This window comes from Antechinus flavipes, chromosome 3, assembly GCF_016432865.1.
Source record: "Antechinus flavipes isolate AdamAnt ecotype Samford, QLD, Australia chromosome 3, AdamAnt_v2, whole genome shotgun sequence".
NCBI lineage: Eukaryota > Metazoa > Chordata > Mammalia > Dasyuromorphia > Dasyuridae > Antechinus > Antechinus flavipes.
Window position 1 is genome coordinate 41,014,459 of NC_067400.1, and position 14,928 is coordinate 41,029,386.

Here is a 14,928-nt window from a genome sequence, read left to right on the forward strand (position 1 = left end):
ATTTTAAAATGTGACTATTATATGAACAAATATCAGAAAAAAATTTGTTTTACAGAACTTTTCATTATAGAGGATCCCCTATAAGCAAAAAAAAAAGAGGACCCCCATAACTCTGCCTAACAATAAACTTGAAGTGTTTTTCTCCTCCATGCCACTAATCTAAAAGTTTCCTAGTCCTTGCCAGAGAAGGGCAGATTTTGTGTGGGATTTGGACTAAAGCCAGAGTTATTTAAATAAAGAATTGATAAGGTGTGGCCCAAGTCACAGCCTAGAGAAGAAAGAATTACTTTTCCTATTATTATGCAAAGTTGATGTCAAACATTTGGGAGGGGATGGGATTCAATAACCCCACATGAAACTATGACTAAGATAGAAAATAGGGATAAATAGCCCTATGGCTCAAGTGTACCTCCACACCTGTACCTAGAGTGGGGAAATTTCACACAGCCCACAGTGTGCAAGGGTGCTTGAGGCATTCCTGTGCAAGCTTCAATGACTCCGTATCCCCAATTTTTGATCCTTTCCCTTACTGGGCTATCAGTTCCTCGAAGGCAAGAACCGGGACCCCTTTATGATTGTATGTCCAGCCCCACACCATGCTTGTGGTTGTCACTTAGTCCCCACTTATGGAATAGGTGGATGGATGAATCAGTGGAAGAATGGATATTCTGCTTCTCTTCCACCTCTATAACAACTCCCCTTCAGTTAACTCCTCAATCTCTCTTGCTTTCTGTTTTGTTTTTCTTTTTGTTTCTTTTATTCTTTTTCAATTATATGTAAAATAAATTTTAACATTCATTCTCTAAATTTTTGAATTCCAAATTCTTCCCTTCCCTTTCTCCCTTTCTCCCTTTCTTTTCTCCCTCCCCCTTCCTTATCCTTGAGATGGCAAACAATACAATATAGGTTCTATACGTGTAGCCAATATCTCATGCTTTCAATCAATCAAGAAGCATTTAGTAAGTGCTAGGATGTAAAAAGAGGCAGACAGTCTAAGCCCTCAGTGAACTTACAGTGGGGAGAGATACAAACAAATATATACACAGCAAGCTATATATGGAATAAAAAGGAAATATTTAACACAGAAAAGGTATCGGAATTAAGAGGAAGTGGGGAGAATTTCCTGTAGAAGTTCCAGAACACATGTGGATCTCTGGTTACTTTCCCATTGTCCACTGGGCATCTCTCTCTGTCGTTGTGTCTCTGTCTGTCTCTCTCCCTCCCTCCTTCCCCTCTCCCTTTCCTTCTTCCTCCTTTCCTCGCTCTTTTTTTCTTTTCTTCTTCTCTCCTTCCCTTCCTTCCTTTATTATTTTTTTTGGGGGGGGAGACAATTGAAGTTAAGTGACATGTCCAGAGTCACACAGCTAGAAAATGTGAAGTGGCTGAGGCTGGATTTGAACTCAGCTTTTCCTGATTACAGAGCCAGTGCTCCATCCATTGCCCCATCCAGTGCCCCACACAGGGCATTTCTACCTGGACATTCCCTTGGCACAGGGAACTGGAATAAAATCACTTCTAGGCTAAATCAGTTCTTCCTCCTGACATCCCTATTTCAGTTAATGAATCACCTCTGATTCCTCTGACTTTTTCCTTTCCCGATACCTCTGTATATCTGAACAGTTGGGAAATAGCAATTTCATAACAAAGAGATAATGGGAGTTAGTGGATAGATTGTTCATATGAAAAAAAAATCTGTTTTTTTAAGCAGATCCTAAGCTCTCTATGAGTCAAGATATGCAAAGGTTGTCCAGATACTCCTATGCATTTCCAAGAAATCATCAGTTATGAATCTGCTTTAGGCACGTACAAGCTCAATTCTAGAATTCACATCTTAGGAAAGATATCCATGAACCAGAATAGGTCCAGAGGAGGATGCCCTCGGAGGATCAGTTAGAAGAAATAGGAGTGTTTTGCTTATAAAGGAAAAGTTAGGCTGTAGGTGAGAAGAGCCTAGGTTTCTTCATGCATCTGAAGGATTATCATAGGGAAGGAAAGATTAGACCTTTTCTGCTTAGCCAGAGGAACAATGGCAAAAATTAAAGAAAAGCAAATTTGGCTTGACTCGGAGGCTCTGGTCCCCAGTCCCCTCATTTCAGAGAAGAAGGGAAAGTATTTGGCCAAGGTCACCCAGAGAATAAAGCAGGATTTGAACTCAGCTCCTCTGATCCCAGAGCCAGGGTTTCCCCATCACATCACGTACTGGAGTGAGTTACCAATGGGATCTCTTTTTACTCTGAAATTTGATCTATTTTACTCTTCCACCTTCCTGCCTGTGCTCATATCCTTATTTTCACATAGCTCTTCCTACCAAAATTCAGCAGGATACAGAGTAGGTGTGTACTACTTTAAATGAACAAATAAAAATCCACCCTTTCTCCAATATCCCATAATATCTCCCTACTTAAGGATACCTTTTTTCTTCTGAGTTTTTATATCCCTGATTGTTATTGTTGTTCAGTCATTTCAGTCATGTTTGACTCTGTAAACTTCCTGGGGTTTTCTTGGCAGAGGTACTGGAGTACTTTGCCATTTCCTTCTCCAGCTCATTTTACAGATGAGGAAACTGAGGCAAACAGAGTCTAAGTGGCTTGCCCAGTGTCACAGAGCTAGTAAGAGTCTAAGGCAACATTTGAACTCAGGTCTTCTTGACTCTAGATCTATTATCCATCCCAGTTGCTATTTAGATACTTTAACCTTAAGAAGTTCTTCCTGACATTGAGCGTAAATTGTTCTCCTTGCAACTCTACTCATAGCTCCAAGTTCTTCCCTCTGGAACCAAAGAAAATAAGGGTTATCTCTCCTCCACATGATAGTTACTTCAGATTCTTGAAGGAAGCTCTCAAGTTCCCCTGATCCAAATTAAACATGTCTTACCCCTTCAAGCAATCCTCATATGGCATGAGTACAAGGGCCTTCTGCATTTATTAAGCACCTACTGTGTTTCTGGGTCTCAGTTTCCTCAACAAGCATCTATTAAGAATCATAATCTCTGAATCTCAGTTTCCTCCACAAGCGATGATCTTTGCCAGTGGGGAAAAAAAAAACTGATGTCTAGAACTGAACCCAGTACTTCGAGTGAGGTCAAAAGAGCCCCAAATCTCCTCCCTATCCCTGAGAGCTCTGGCCCTCTCAGTGTAGAGCAAGCTCACATCAGCTTTTTAAAACTTCTCTGGGTTTTAGTTTCCCCATATGTAAAGCAAAGAGGTTGGACTACATTGCCTCTAAGGTCCCTTTCTTCCCTAAACTTAGGATCCTCAACTGGGATCCTCAACAGCGGAGAGAAGCTGGCCAGCAGTAAAATACCCTCCTTGTGATGAAGGAACATCTTCCCCACAGGATCCAGAATGGGGCACAGCACAGAGCAGGCATTTAATAAATGTTTGTGGAGTGAAAGCCTGAGTGGAATGGTTCCTCTGGGGTCCAGAGCCTTGCTCCCACTGACTTTAGAACACAGTATCTCACAGACACCACGGACACATATGAACCAGTCTTCCGGAGTGCCACGAATCCATGAACTCACAAAACTAGTCACAGTATTTATTCTGATCTAGACACAATTGAAAACTGGAAACAAATCACTCCAATTTCCCTATTTCAGGTCCCCTCCTTCATCCCCCACTTTTCTTGCCAAGATGGCAGGGTGAAGCGTAGATAGAAATAAACAAGAATGATGGAGGAAAGAGATGATCAGAATAAATAGAATTATGAACTGATTTTTCATCAAAGACAAATGTCATTCCAAGAAAAAACAAAATGCTTGCCAACTAAGCAAGAAAGCATCTCCTTCCCCTCTCTCTCTCTCTCTCTCTCTCTTTCTCCTCTTCCCTCCCTTCTCTCTCTCTCTCTCTATCTCTCCCCCCATTCTTTCTCTTTCTCTTTCTCTCTCTCTTTTTCTCTTCTCTATGTCTTTCTTTTCTGTCTCTTTCTCTCTCCTCCTTTCCCTCTTCCTCTCTTTTTTTTCTCTCTTTCTCTCCCCCTTTCTCTCTCTCTCTGTCTCTCTCTGTGTGTCTCTCTTTCTCTGTCTCTCTTCTCTCTGTGTATGTCTCTCTTTTCTTTCTCTCTCTCCCTCTCCATATATACATATGTATATACATCCCTATATATAGATATTAATATCTATATAAGCCCCAACTTAACCAACTAACAGATAAATAGAGAATCAGTCAATTCAATTAACTCAACAGACTAATCTAATTAAGGGACTACCATATAGGGAGCAAAGGAATGATGAGCAAAGAAAACCTAAGTTCAAGTCCCACATCTGGGAAATACTGGTTTCTCTTCAAATCCGAAAGACTACAGGTAACTTCTTCTAAAACAAGAAGTTACACAATATTTGCTGATCGACATTGGCAGAGAGAGTTCCCTCATTGAAAAAAAAAAGTGAAATTCAGGGCAGTCCAAAAACAAAACAGACAAACAAAAGAGCTAGGCATTGAAGATATAAATGCAAAAACCAAAAACACCTCTTCCCTCAAAGAGCTTATACTCTACTAGGAGATACAACATGTAAATAAAAGCATTTTTGAGGTACTATTTCACACCCATCAACTTTGTGAAAATAATAAAAACAAAGATTCTCAAATCTGGTAGGATTTTGGAGGGGAAAAGGTCGTCATTCATTAGAGATCGAATTGCAAAATTGGAGAATCTTTCTGGAGAGCAAACCAGTAGTTCACAATAAATAATCACATTCTTTGAACCAATAGTTCTATTGTTTGAAATGGACTTCGATAATATTATTAAAAACAATAACAACTACCAAAATAAGTCAGTTTTTTTTTTAAATCCCTTGTTTTATATAATTGAAAAAAAAACCCACAAGCCTTTAAGAACCACCTAAATGTTTCACAATAAGGAAATCATGAAATTAATCATGGGACATTAATGGAACTGAAACCTTGGAAGACCTTTATGAGATAACAAAAAGAGAAAAAGCAGACCCAGAAAAATGGAGTAATCCATAGTAACTCTAGTCATATGAGGAAAAATGAAGAGGGATCTAGAAGGAGTGAGAAAATGTTAAGACATTTTACACATTCAAATTAATGAATGTAAATACAAATTTATTAAATGAAATATAAATCATAATCAAGCAACTATCAAGCTGCTTGCATGAATGAGTGTTCAATATTGTTTCTCATAAAACATTTACAGTATTTGTAAAAAGAAATTACCCTTTTGCCAAAGCTTACCATAGTATTAGGGCAAGTACCACAGATGAACATTTTTATAATGTTTTAAGCTCTGCAAAGTTCATTCTTCCCTACCCCAAATAAACCTAGGGCAGAGAAAGTGGCAGTACTGTAATCCCTTTTTTATAGATGTAGAAACAGCTTCAGAAACATTAAATGATTTTCTCAGTCATAAAGCTTTTAAATGTCAAAATCAGAATTGGAATCCAAGTCTCTCCTGGCTTCAAAATTAAGCTTTCTATGCACTATATCATGCTGCCTTTAGAATGGGAAGGTAGTATGATATATTGGATAGGATAATAGACCTGGAGTCAACAGGACTATGTAAAATTTCATCTCAGAGGTGTAATAGCTGTGTGGTCCTAATTAGTTCTAATCTAATTCTAAATATGTCATTTTAGGCATAAACACTTGTCAAAATTATTGTTTTTAGATTCTATTCTCTCTCGAGCCCCAAGGTCTGATTTTATCTCCTTCACTGAAATAAGCAGCCCATTCATGAGAAATGTACTGATGGGGAAGAAAAATTCCCTCTACCTTTATAGACAGCGAGAGAAGAGAGAGAGAGAGAGAGAGAGAGAGAGAGAGAGAGAGAGAGAGAGAGAGAGAGAGAGAGACAGACAGACAGACAGACAGACAGACAGAGGAGGGAAGAGGAGGGAAGAAGAGGGAAAGGATCAGACCAGAGTATCCTGCTTACCTGGGGATACTGGTCAAATAAGTCACAACATTCAGGAAATCTTCATCAGGGATCTCACTGAAGCCTGCAAACTCAGGGAAGGTTATGATTGGAGCGCCATCTTTTCCTCGACCTCCTGTGACAAGAGAGGAAGCATATTTATAATTTTATGGGGATTTTCATGTTTTCCACAGAAATGAGAAGCAGTTAAGGCAGGAACAAGTATTTACTAAGCATTTACCATGTGTTAAGGGCTGTGCTGATCACTGGGGATACAAAAAAGGCAAAAACACTCTCCTTGCCCTCAAGAACCTCACATTCCCTTGGAAGAGACCACATGCAAACACCTATGTGCAATTAAGACATATCAGGATAAATTAGAGATAACCGCAGGGGGAAGGCACTAGTAGTGAAGGGAATTGAAAAGGGTGGAAGGCAGAATTTAACTTCAGTCTGGAAAGTAGCCAGGGAAGCTAGGAGTTGGAGATGAGCTGTCACAAGCGAAAAGGCGTGAAATCAAGATAAAATGTCATATATGAGGGACAATAAGGAGACCAGTGTCACTGGGGCACAGAATATGTGGAAGGTCCCAAAGTATAGAAAGGCAGAAAAGGACCAACATCAAAAAGGGCTTTAAAAGCCAAAAAGATCCTTTTCTACTTGATCCTGGAGGTAATTGGGAGCAACGGGGGATTTATAGAGTAGGGAAGTGACATGGTCAGACCTGAATAAACTTTGATAAGATTACTTTGGGAGCAGAGTGAAAAAATGGAATATAGAATGAGGGGGGATTTGAAGCAAGGATACCAGACACAAGGTTACAGCATTAGTCTAGCTATGAGGTAATGAGAATGTGGACCAGAGTATGGAGGCTAAATGATAGAGACATTGAAAGTAAATGGGAAAACTTTTAGATGCAAAATAAATATTGCCTAAACTGAGAAGGGCAGGAGGCTTGAATGTCTTCATTGCGTAAGAGATGATCAGCAAGACCATAAACCTACCTAAAAAAGTATGGACTGCATTCACGCCTTGTACCTAAGCATCCATCTATACAAGCTAGCCAAGTACAGAGTGTGGTCCAGCTCAGAACTGGATTGGACCTATACTGCAATATATCTAACATATATAAAACTGCTTGCCATCTAGGGGAGGGGGTGGAGGGAGGGAGGGGAAAAATCGGAACAGAAACGAGTGCAAGGGATAATGTTGTAAAAAAATTACCCTGGCATGGATTCTGTCAATATAAAGTAATTATTAAATAAAATTTAAAAAAAAAAAAAGAACTGGATTGGACCTCCCATGATGAGGGGCAGAATGACTCCCAGACTCTTCTGTGGGGAAGAAAAGTCATGGAGGGATCTGCAATTCAGGGATTGAGATTGTGGTTCTTGCACGTGTATCTCACCACTATTGTACAACAAGCAAGTGGTCATTCTTCTCTCTGGGAGACTCTGAGTGTATTTCTGGTTGCGTCTAACCCAGATATTTTGGTGAAATGCTTTGTAACACCATTTGAATAAATGCCTTTGTTAAAGAACTCAGTCTCTTGACTGATTGAGGGGAAGCATGCTTGTGGGGGCTCACAGCTAGTGTTTAAAAAGATAACCATAGGGTTACCCCCTAGAACCCTGAAGCCACATCTCTGGGTGGCCACTGATGGTGGTAGTTGTGAGAATTGAGTGAGGGTGTTAAATGTCTTTTAAAGGTGCTTTGCAAACTTTAAAGCTCTATATAAATATTACTTATTAGTATTATCATTTCTATTATTATTGCTATTACTATTATCATTAGTATAGTGGTAGTTATATTGGTTGAGAAATAGTAAGAAATAGAAAGAGAGTCCCCCCAAAGGATAAGGAGTACTTGAGTTTAGTTCCACTTCTTTTTTTCTTAATAATAGCTTTATTTTCCAAATACATGTAAAGATAGTTTCCAACATTCACCCTTGTAAAACCTTGTGTTCCAAATTTTTCTTTCTTTCTTCCCCCACTCCATTCCCTAGACATCAAATAATCCAATATAGGTTAAATATATGCAATTCTTCTATATATATTTCCACATTTATCATACTGCATAAGAAAAATCAGATCCAAAAAGGGGGAAAATGAGAGAGAGAAAAAAAAGCAAGCAAAAAACAACAAAAATGCTGGAAATACTATGCTGTGATCCACATTTGGTCTCCATAGTTCTTTCTCAGGATGCAGATGGCCCTCTCCATCACAAGTCTATTGGAATTAGCCTGAATCATCAGGTCCCACTTCTGAGACTTATCTGGGCGACTCTACTTCACTTCTTCAGACCTGGTGTCAATATGCAGTCATAGAAACTAGAGTTCTCTCATCAGAAGTCTCCCACACCAAAGAAATAATAAGTCAATCAATCAATCAATATTGATTAGGCTTCTGCTATGTACCAGACATTGTGTTACGCACTGGGAATATGAAGAAAGGCAAAAGATGGATCCTACCCTCAAGGAATTTACAATTTAATGGTAAAAGAGTAAATATTGTTTGTTATTACTATTGTTACAGAAGAGTTATTCATCCTCATACAAGCTAGATGGTTGCAATTCTATCCTTTCTCTTCACCCTTCTTCACTACAATCCATTCTTCTATTTGGGAATTCACAACATTAATAGTACCCATCTGCCAGGGTTGTTGAGAGATTCAAATGAGTTAATTTATGTAAAGCAATTTAAAAGCTATTTTTTTTTTTGAACACTAGTAAAATAGTTAGGGTTGCCTTTAAGATGTAACATCATTAGTCATACAAAAGGAAATTATCTTCTTGTCCAGGCTTGCATAACCATTTCTCTTGTGTCTTCAAAGTGGACTAGGTGAGGATATTTATTAGTTTCTATCTCTGATTCTTCACAGCTGGAATGAGGTCTACAGTCTCCCCTAAGAGAGATGAATTTAGACATGTTAGAACAGGATGCTAACCGGTTTGTGTTCATGGGAGATACAACAGTATAAAAAGCTGAAGCTAAACTTCCAGCTCCTGCCACTGATTTATTGGACACTGGGCAGAAGTCATTTTGATTCTCTGGATCTGGCTTCTCCTCTGTCAAATGATGGGATGGGACAAAATGCAATATGGCACCCAAGAGAGCTCATTCAATTTTAGGTTGCCACAAGAGAAACACAGCTTCCAGGAGGAAAGAGACGATATTCTCTACCCTATTTAGACTTCATCTAGAGTTGCCATATTCTAGGTTCTGATTTCCACAATTTAGAAAGCACATTGATAAGCTGGAGAGGGCAACCAGGATGATAAAGGGCTTTGAGTTACCAACATGAGTTTGAGTGGAAGGAGAAGAAAAGACTGGGATTGGAGAGGGAGGCAGACACGTTAGCTGCATTTCAGTATTTGAAGGGCCATTTTTGGGAAAGATTTCATTTGTTCCTCTTGACCTCAGAAGGCAAAACTAGAAATTGAAAAGCCAATTTAGGTTTGATGCTAATAAATCAGTCAACAAATATGTATTAAATGCCTATATTGTACCCTGTGCTAGATTCAGTTAGTAAAAACTTCTTGACAATGAGAGTTGTCCCAGTGTGGAATAGAATGCTCAGGAAATAAAATGGTGGCTCTCTTTGGACATCTTTAAGCAAAGAGTAGATGAACTCTTTTCAGGCAGAGATTTTCACTAAAGTATGGAAGACAAGCTGGACTCTGAGATCCTTTTTAACACTAGAATTTTAAGATTTAAGGATCCATGTCTCAGAAGTTGCTTTCTCCTCTGTTTCCCATTATCAAGATATTTGTAAAGTGCTTGGCATACTTGTTACCTAGCAGGGTGCTTAATAAATAATTGTTCCTTTCCCCGCCACCATTCCCACATTCTATGAGGGGCCTTTTTTTGGGGGGAAAGCATTGGGGTTAAATAACCTTCCCCAGTCACACGACTAGTAAGTGTCAAGTGTGTGAGATCAGATTTGAATTCAGATCCTCTTGACTCCAGGGCCAACGTTCTATCCATTGTATCACCTAGCTGTCCCAAGGTCAGTGTTCTTTTAAACTAAAGTGTTCTAAAAAACATTTGTTTTTTAATGTTAAAAGTGTAATCTTTTATACTGGAAATTACCAAGAAATGTCAGAGTTGGATACTCATTCAGAGGTCATTTAGACTAACTCTTTCCATGACCAACACTGACTTCAACCATACCTCCAACCAATGATCATCCAGCCTCCATTTAAAGGCCTTCAGTAAGGGAAAACTCACGTGATTCTCCACTTTTATCATTAACTTACCGAACTGGTTAATGTTTAGTTTAACTAAAACCCCAGAAAGCACATAGTTGGGATATAATTAGACTTATGGTTTTCCAAGTGATTGTGCAAATTCAACTTCATATCTGATGAGGAAAAGGTTGAAATGTTTGGATTTTTGAATATTTGGATTTACACAGAATACTTAATATTTTCTTGGTTGTCCTTCTGGTTAAAAGTGGATAATATCTCAGATTGAACATTTATTCCAAAGGTGGAACTACCACCAAGATCATGAACTGCCATGGAAGACAATAAAGTATTTACTGCCATCTTGTGAGGGAAAAATGGTAATACATGAGAAATTGGAAAGGATTCTCAACCAAACTTCTTACAGTGGTTCTCAAACTTTTATTCTCAGTATCTTCATGTTGTTAAAAAAAACAACAACAAAAAAAAAAAAAAAAAAAAAAACGATCGAGGATCTGTTCAAAGAGTTTTTGTTCATATAGGTTATATTTATAGCTATTTACTATATTAGAAATAAAAAATAATTTTGAATTTGTAGACCCTCTGAAAGGGTTTCAGAGACCCCAACAATTCTTTGGACTACACTTTAAGGACCACTGGTAAAATATGGTTCAATCTGGAACACAGGAACTCAGATCACAGATGTAGAGCTAAAAGGAACTTCAAAAATCATATGGCCCAGTGTTCTCATCTTACAGAGGAAGAAACTGAGGTTCCTGAAGGTTGAGGAACTTGTATTAGATTCACATCTTAGAAACCAAGAAGTCTATTCCCCTGACTTTATAAAGAACCTGAGATGTTTCACAAATCTTACAGCACTATATAAATACTAGCTATTCTGATTATAATTATTATTAAAGAATCATTATGTAGGAAAGAAACCATAGACAAATGAAGCAAGAGTTTACAAAAATGCTGCTCTTTGGGATCTAACTATTGGCAAGAAGTGGAGAATCTATAAGAACTGCCATGAATCTCCTCAGCATGACAGCAATACCAGAAATTAAAGCATCTGCATCTGATTCTAGTATAATAAATAAAATTTTCAAAAAAGGAGATGTTGCCTACTTTCATTTCCTTTAATAATGAAAACCAAGGAATGATGCAAGTCTACAAATTCATCTAATAATCATTTAAGTTAAGTCTCCAATTTCTTCTCCTAGTAAAATCATTCCCCAGACTTCTAATAATGGGCAAAAATGAGCTGTTATAATTTTAATTTCTCTTGTTCCTGTTTGTTCTTTAGTGAACTCCTAAAAATAGCAAGCTATCAAAAATCAGGAGCAAGAGGTAAAAGAGTTAAAAGGTGCTTGGATGATCAGCCACTCTATAATCATGACAACACCAAAGACGGGATTGATGTGTACTGAAAGGAAGAACAATCAGCAAATTCATTAATATAAGTTCCATTTGTGGTTCTTTGAGGAAGAATGGCCTCTTTAAGTGAGACCCTTAGCCTTAATATCAGCATTTAAAAATACTACTTGAGTCTAGGTCTCCAAACAGCTATGGAGACATTCAAACACGTGACGATAGCCTGACTGGCCCCAAATGATTCCAAAGACAGCAAAGCTTCATTCTAGCAAACACATGATTCAAGTTGTCAGTAAAAGTGTGATAAAAATCTCAATTGATGGATGTGCTAATGAATCTTCCTTGTTTACAGATCTGAGGAGACTGGCACCATGTTCAGATATCATGTTCCAACCTCACCTCACCATGGAGAGTAATGAGACCCAGCTAACATCATCGGAAATATAAAACCCTACAGCTAGAACGGGGATCATCTTACAGAGTTCAGAAGAACTTTTCCTTCAGAATTGACACTATCCCCTTGGGATTCTGGTGTTTCCCCTTCCACATCAAACAGATCTATAATCAGACATAACCCGTGCTTTGTTTCCAGGGTAGGATGAAGCAGTACCATGTGCCTGAACAGCTAGGTGGTCCCCCAGCCACAGCAGGCATCCAACCCAGATCACAAATGTTCTTATATGCAGAGTGTTGGCTCAAAATTTGAAGCTGGCAGAAATAAAAAGTATTTTAATGAACTTTATCACTTAGGAAGCAGCATGATATAATGGATCAGGCATTAGATTTGGAGTCAGGAAGATCTGGGTAGATTTACTTCTGTGACCATAAAATCAAGTGATTTCTCTGAATTTCAGTTTCCTCAGAGGTAGTAATAGCCATAATTTCTCCCTCATAGGATTATGGGGGTGTTTTTTTTTTTTTTGTGGAATTCAGATTAATTGGCTGAATAAATTCCAGTTATTATTATTATTAAGAATGTTCAAAATGCTCACAGCAATGCTCACTGGCAAGTCACTTTTAACTTTTCTGGGCCTCGGTTTTCTCATCTGTAAAATTAGGAGTTGATCTAGATGGCCCTCCCCAAGATCCCTTCTGGATCTAACTCTATGGCTTGATGGCCCTTTCCAGATCTTGATCCTGTGACTTCATACCTGGATTACTTTAATTACTTCCTAGCTGGTCTTTCTGTTACTAGTTTCTTTTTCACTCTGCCTTGTATAGGCATTCAAGCCTTTTACAATCTGGTCCTGTCAGCCATTCTGGTTTTATCTTACACGGATCATTTTTCCTAACTTTCCACTCCAGCCAAAGTAGCCTGTTTGCTCTTCCCTGAACATACCTGCTACTTCCCCATCTACTCACTTTTCTAGCACAAGTCATTCCAGCCACCAAAGGTTCTATTTGGGGGGATATTTCATTAACCCTAGGAACTCCCAGTGAGGAAATTCCCTCTATCAGTGTAGATTGGCACCTGTTCTGCAGCTTAGAGTCTTCAGAAGTTGATGGGGTGTGGAAGTCAAGAAGAAGGGATCCTGAGACAGTGAGTGCCCAGAGTCCCATAATCAGCAGAGGTCATAACCAGATCTGAGCTAGGACTTCTCCCCGGGTCTCCCAGACTCTAAATGCAGTCATGCTGGTGAGCTAACATTTGATAACAAAAAACTAAATGAGCAAATTCGTGAACTGATGAAGTGAGAAGCTCCTTTGGCCAGAAGCTTGGTAAATGCAAGTTATTTGCATGCTACAGCTGGGTGGAGATCACAAAATGGCAGGCCTGGATTAAATTCAGGGAGAAACTTCTCAACAATTAGGATTATGTCATGGTGGAGGGAGCTGCCTGGGAGGGGAGAGGTAACATGTTTTCCCTCAATACAAATCTTCAAGCAGAAGATCACTTGGATGATCACTTACTGGGGATGTTACAGAGGATTACTAGCTAGAAAAAAATGGATAAGGTCATTTAGGAGTTCCCTTCCAGTTTTGAGATTCTGCAATTCCCTGAAGTTCCAGGAACATTAAGGATCTCAAGAGCCATTTAGACAAATTCCCTCATTTTTTCAGATGAGGAAACTGAGGCAACGAATCGTTAAGTGACTTTTGCCAGGGTGGGGATCTTAATAGGTGCCGGTTGGCCAAATCGACCCGTTAAGCCAGGAAATTCCCTTATTCGTGATGTCACTTGAGCCTTACGAGACAGTAAGCTTTGGAAGGCAGGGACCATGCTTCTGATTTATGTATCTTACTTATCACTGTGTCCCTCAGAACCTATATCAGCTCTTTGGTCTTATATAAAGTAAATTCTTAGGAAACTTGTTGCATTGGATAGAATCAGCTTCCCTAATCCTACATCGTCTCAGACCAACAGCAGGTGGTGCTCTTCTCTCTGAGCCCGCCACCCAGATGGTCCTGTTCACTGGCATAAGCACGATGGACTGGGCAGAATGCCAAGGGCTCCATCGTTTATTACCTCTGTAATCCCAAGAGAGTCACTTAACTCTCCCAGCCTCAGTTTCCTCATCTATAAAATGGGGTTATTTGAAGAACAAAGGGTATGTAAAACACTTGGCAAACTCTGTGAGGGAAAATTCAGTCTCTGGAGCCAGAGAACCTGGGTACAAATCTGCCTTTGAGACTTATTACCTGTATGGTCTTGGACACCTCTCTGGATCTCAGGTTTCTCATCTATAAAATGGCAGCATTGGACTAGATGACCATCTAATTCTAAATTGAGGGTCCTGTGAATGACTACAAAATGGCGTGATTTTTTCCTGCCGATGCTCTCGTTCCTGTGAGAAGTTGAGCAATAATTTAAAAACATAAAAATTCTCTGAAAATCACAAGATACCACAGGAATAACTATCTATAGGGCTAAGACTGAGTAAGTCCCGGCCTGGTTCCAATAGGTCTCTCAAAAAGATTTAATTCAATCATTCAAGAAATATTTATTAAGCACCGACTATTTATGATGCATTGTAATAAAACTGGAGTACATGTGAGAAGGGAAAGGTAGAATACGTATAAAAATAAAACCAAAAAGCAGTATCTGCCCTCAAGAGATTTATATTCTACCAATGAAACCACTTCCTTTCCCACATTCTCAAAAAGTAGTCACTTGTCAGAAAGAGCTGGGCAGACTGGTAGTAGTAATAGTAGTAGTCAATAACTACAATAATAACGATAATTGACCTATTTATAATGCTTAAGGCTTGCAAAGTGTTTCCATAAATGAAATCATTTGATCTATACAACAAACATAGGGAGAGGTAATTTGAGTATTGAGAGAGTAAATTGAGTATAAATTGAGTAGTATTATGCCTATACTACAGATAAGAAAAATGAGGTTGAAAGAAATTTGGGGTCTTAACTGCTGGAGTAGGGATTCAAATACAGTTCCTCCTAATTCCAAGTTCAATATTCGTTCTAATACATGAAATTATGATTTCTAATTTTATATAATTCTATATTTTGTATAATCCTATAATTTCTATAATTTT

General features: G+C 38.7%; 1 protein-coding gene across 8 annotated transcripts in view; it reads right to left on the reverse strand.

The window, feature by feature from the left end:
* Positions 1–14,928, reverse strand: part of MCF2L2 (MCF.2 cell line derived transforming sequence-like 2) — a 333,832-nt gene that overhangs the window by 232,996 nt on the left and 85,908 nt on the right. For all 8 annotated transcript variants that reach the window (XM_051983258.1, XM_051983256.1, XM_051983259.1 and 5 more), the window contains exon 3: positions 5,896–6,010. In XM_051983258.1, coding sequence (XP_051839218.1) covers positions 5,896–6,010 — 115 coding nt within the window. The remainder of the gene's footprint in view (positions 1–5,895; positions 6,011–14,928) is intronic.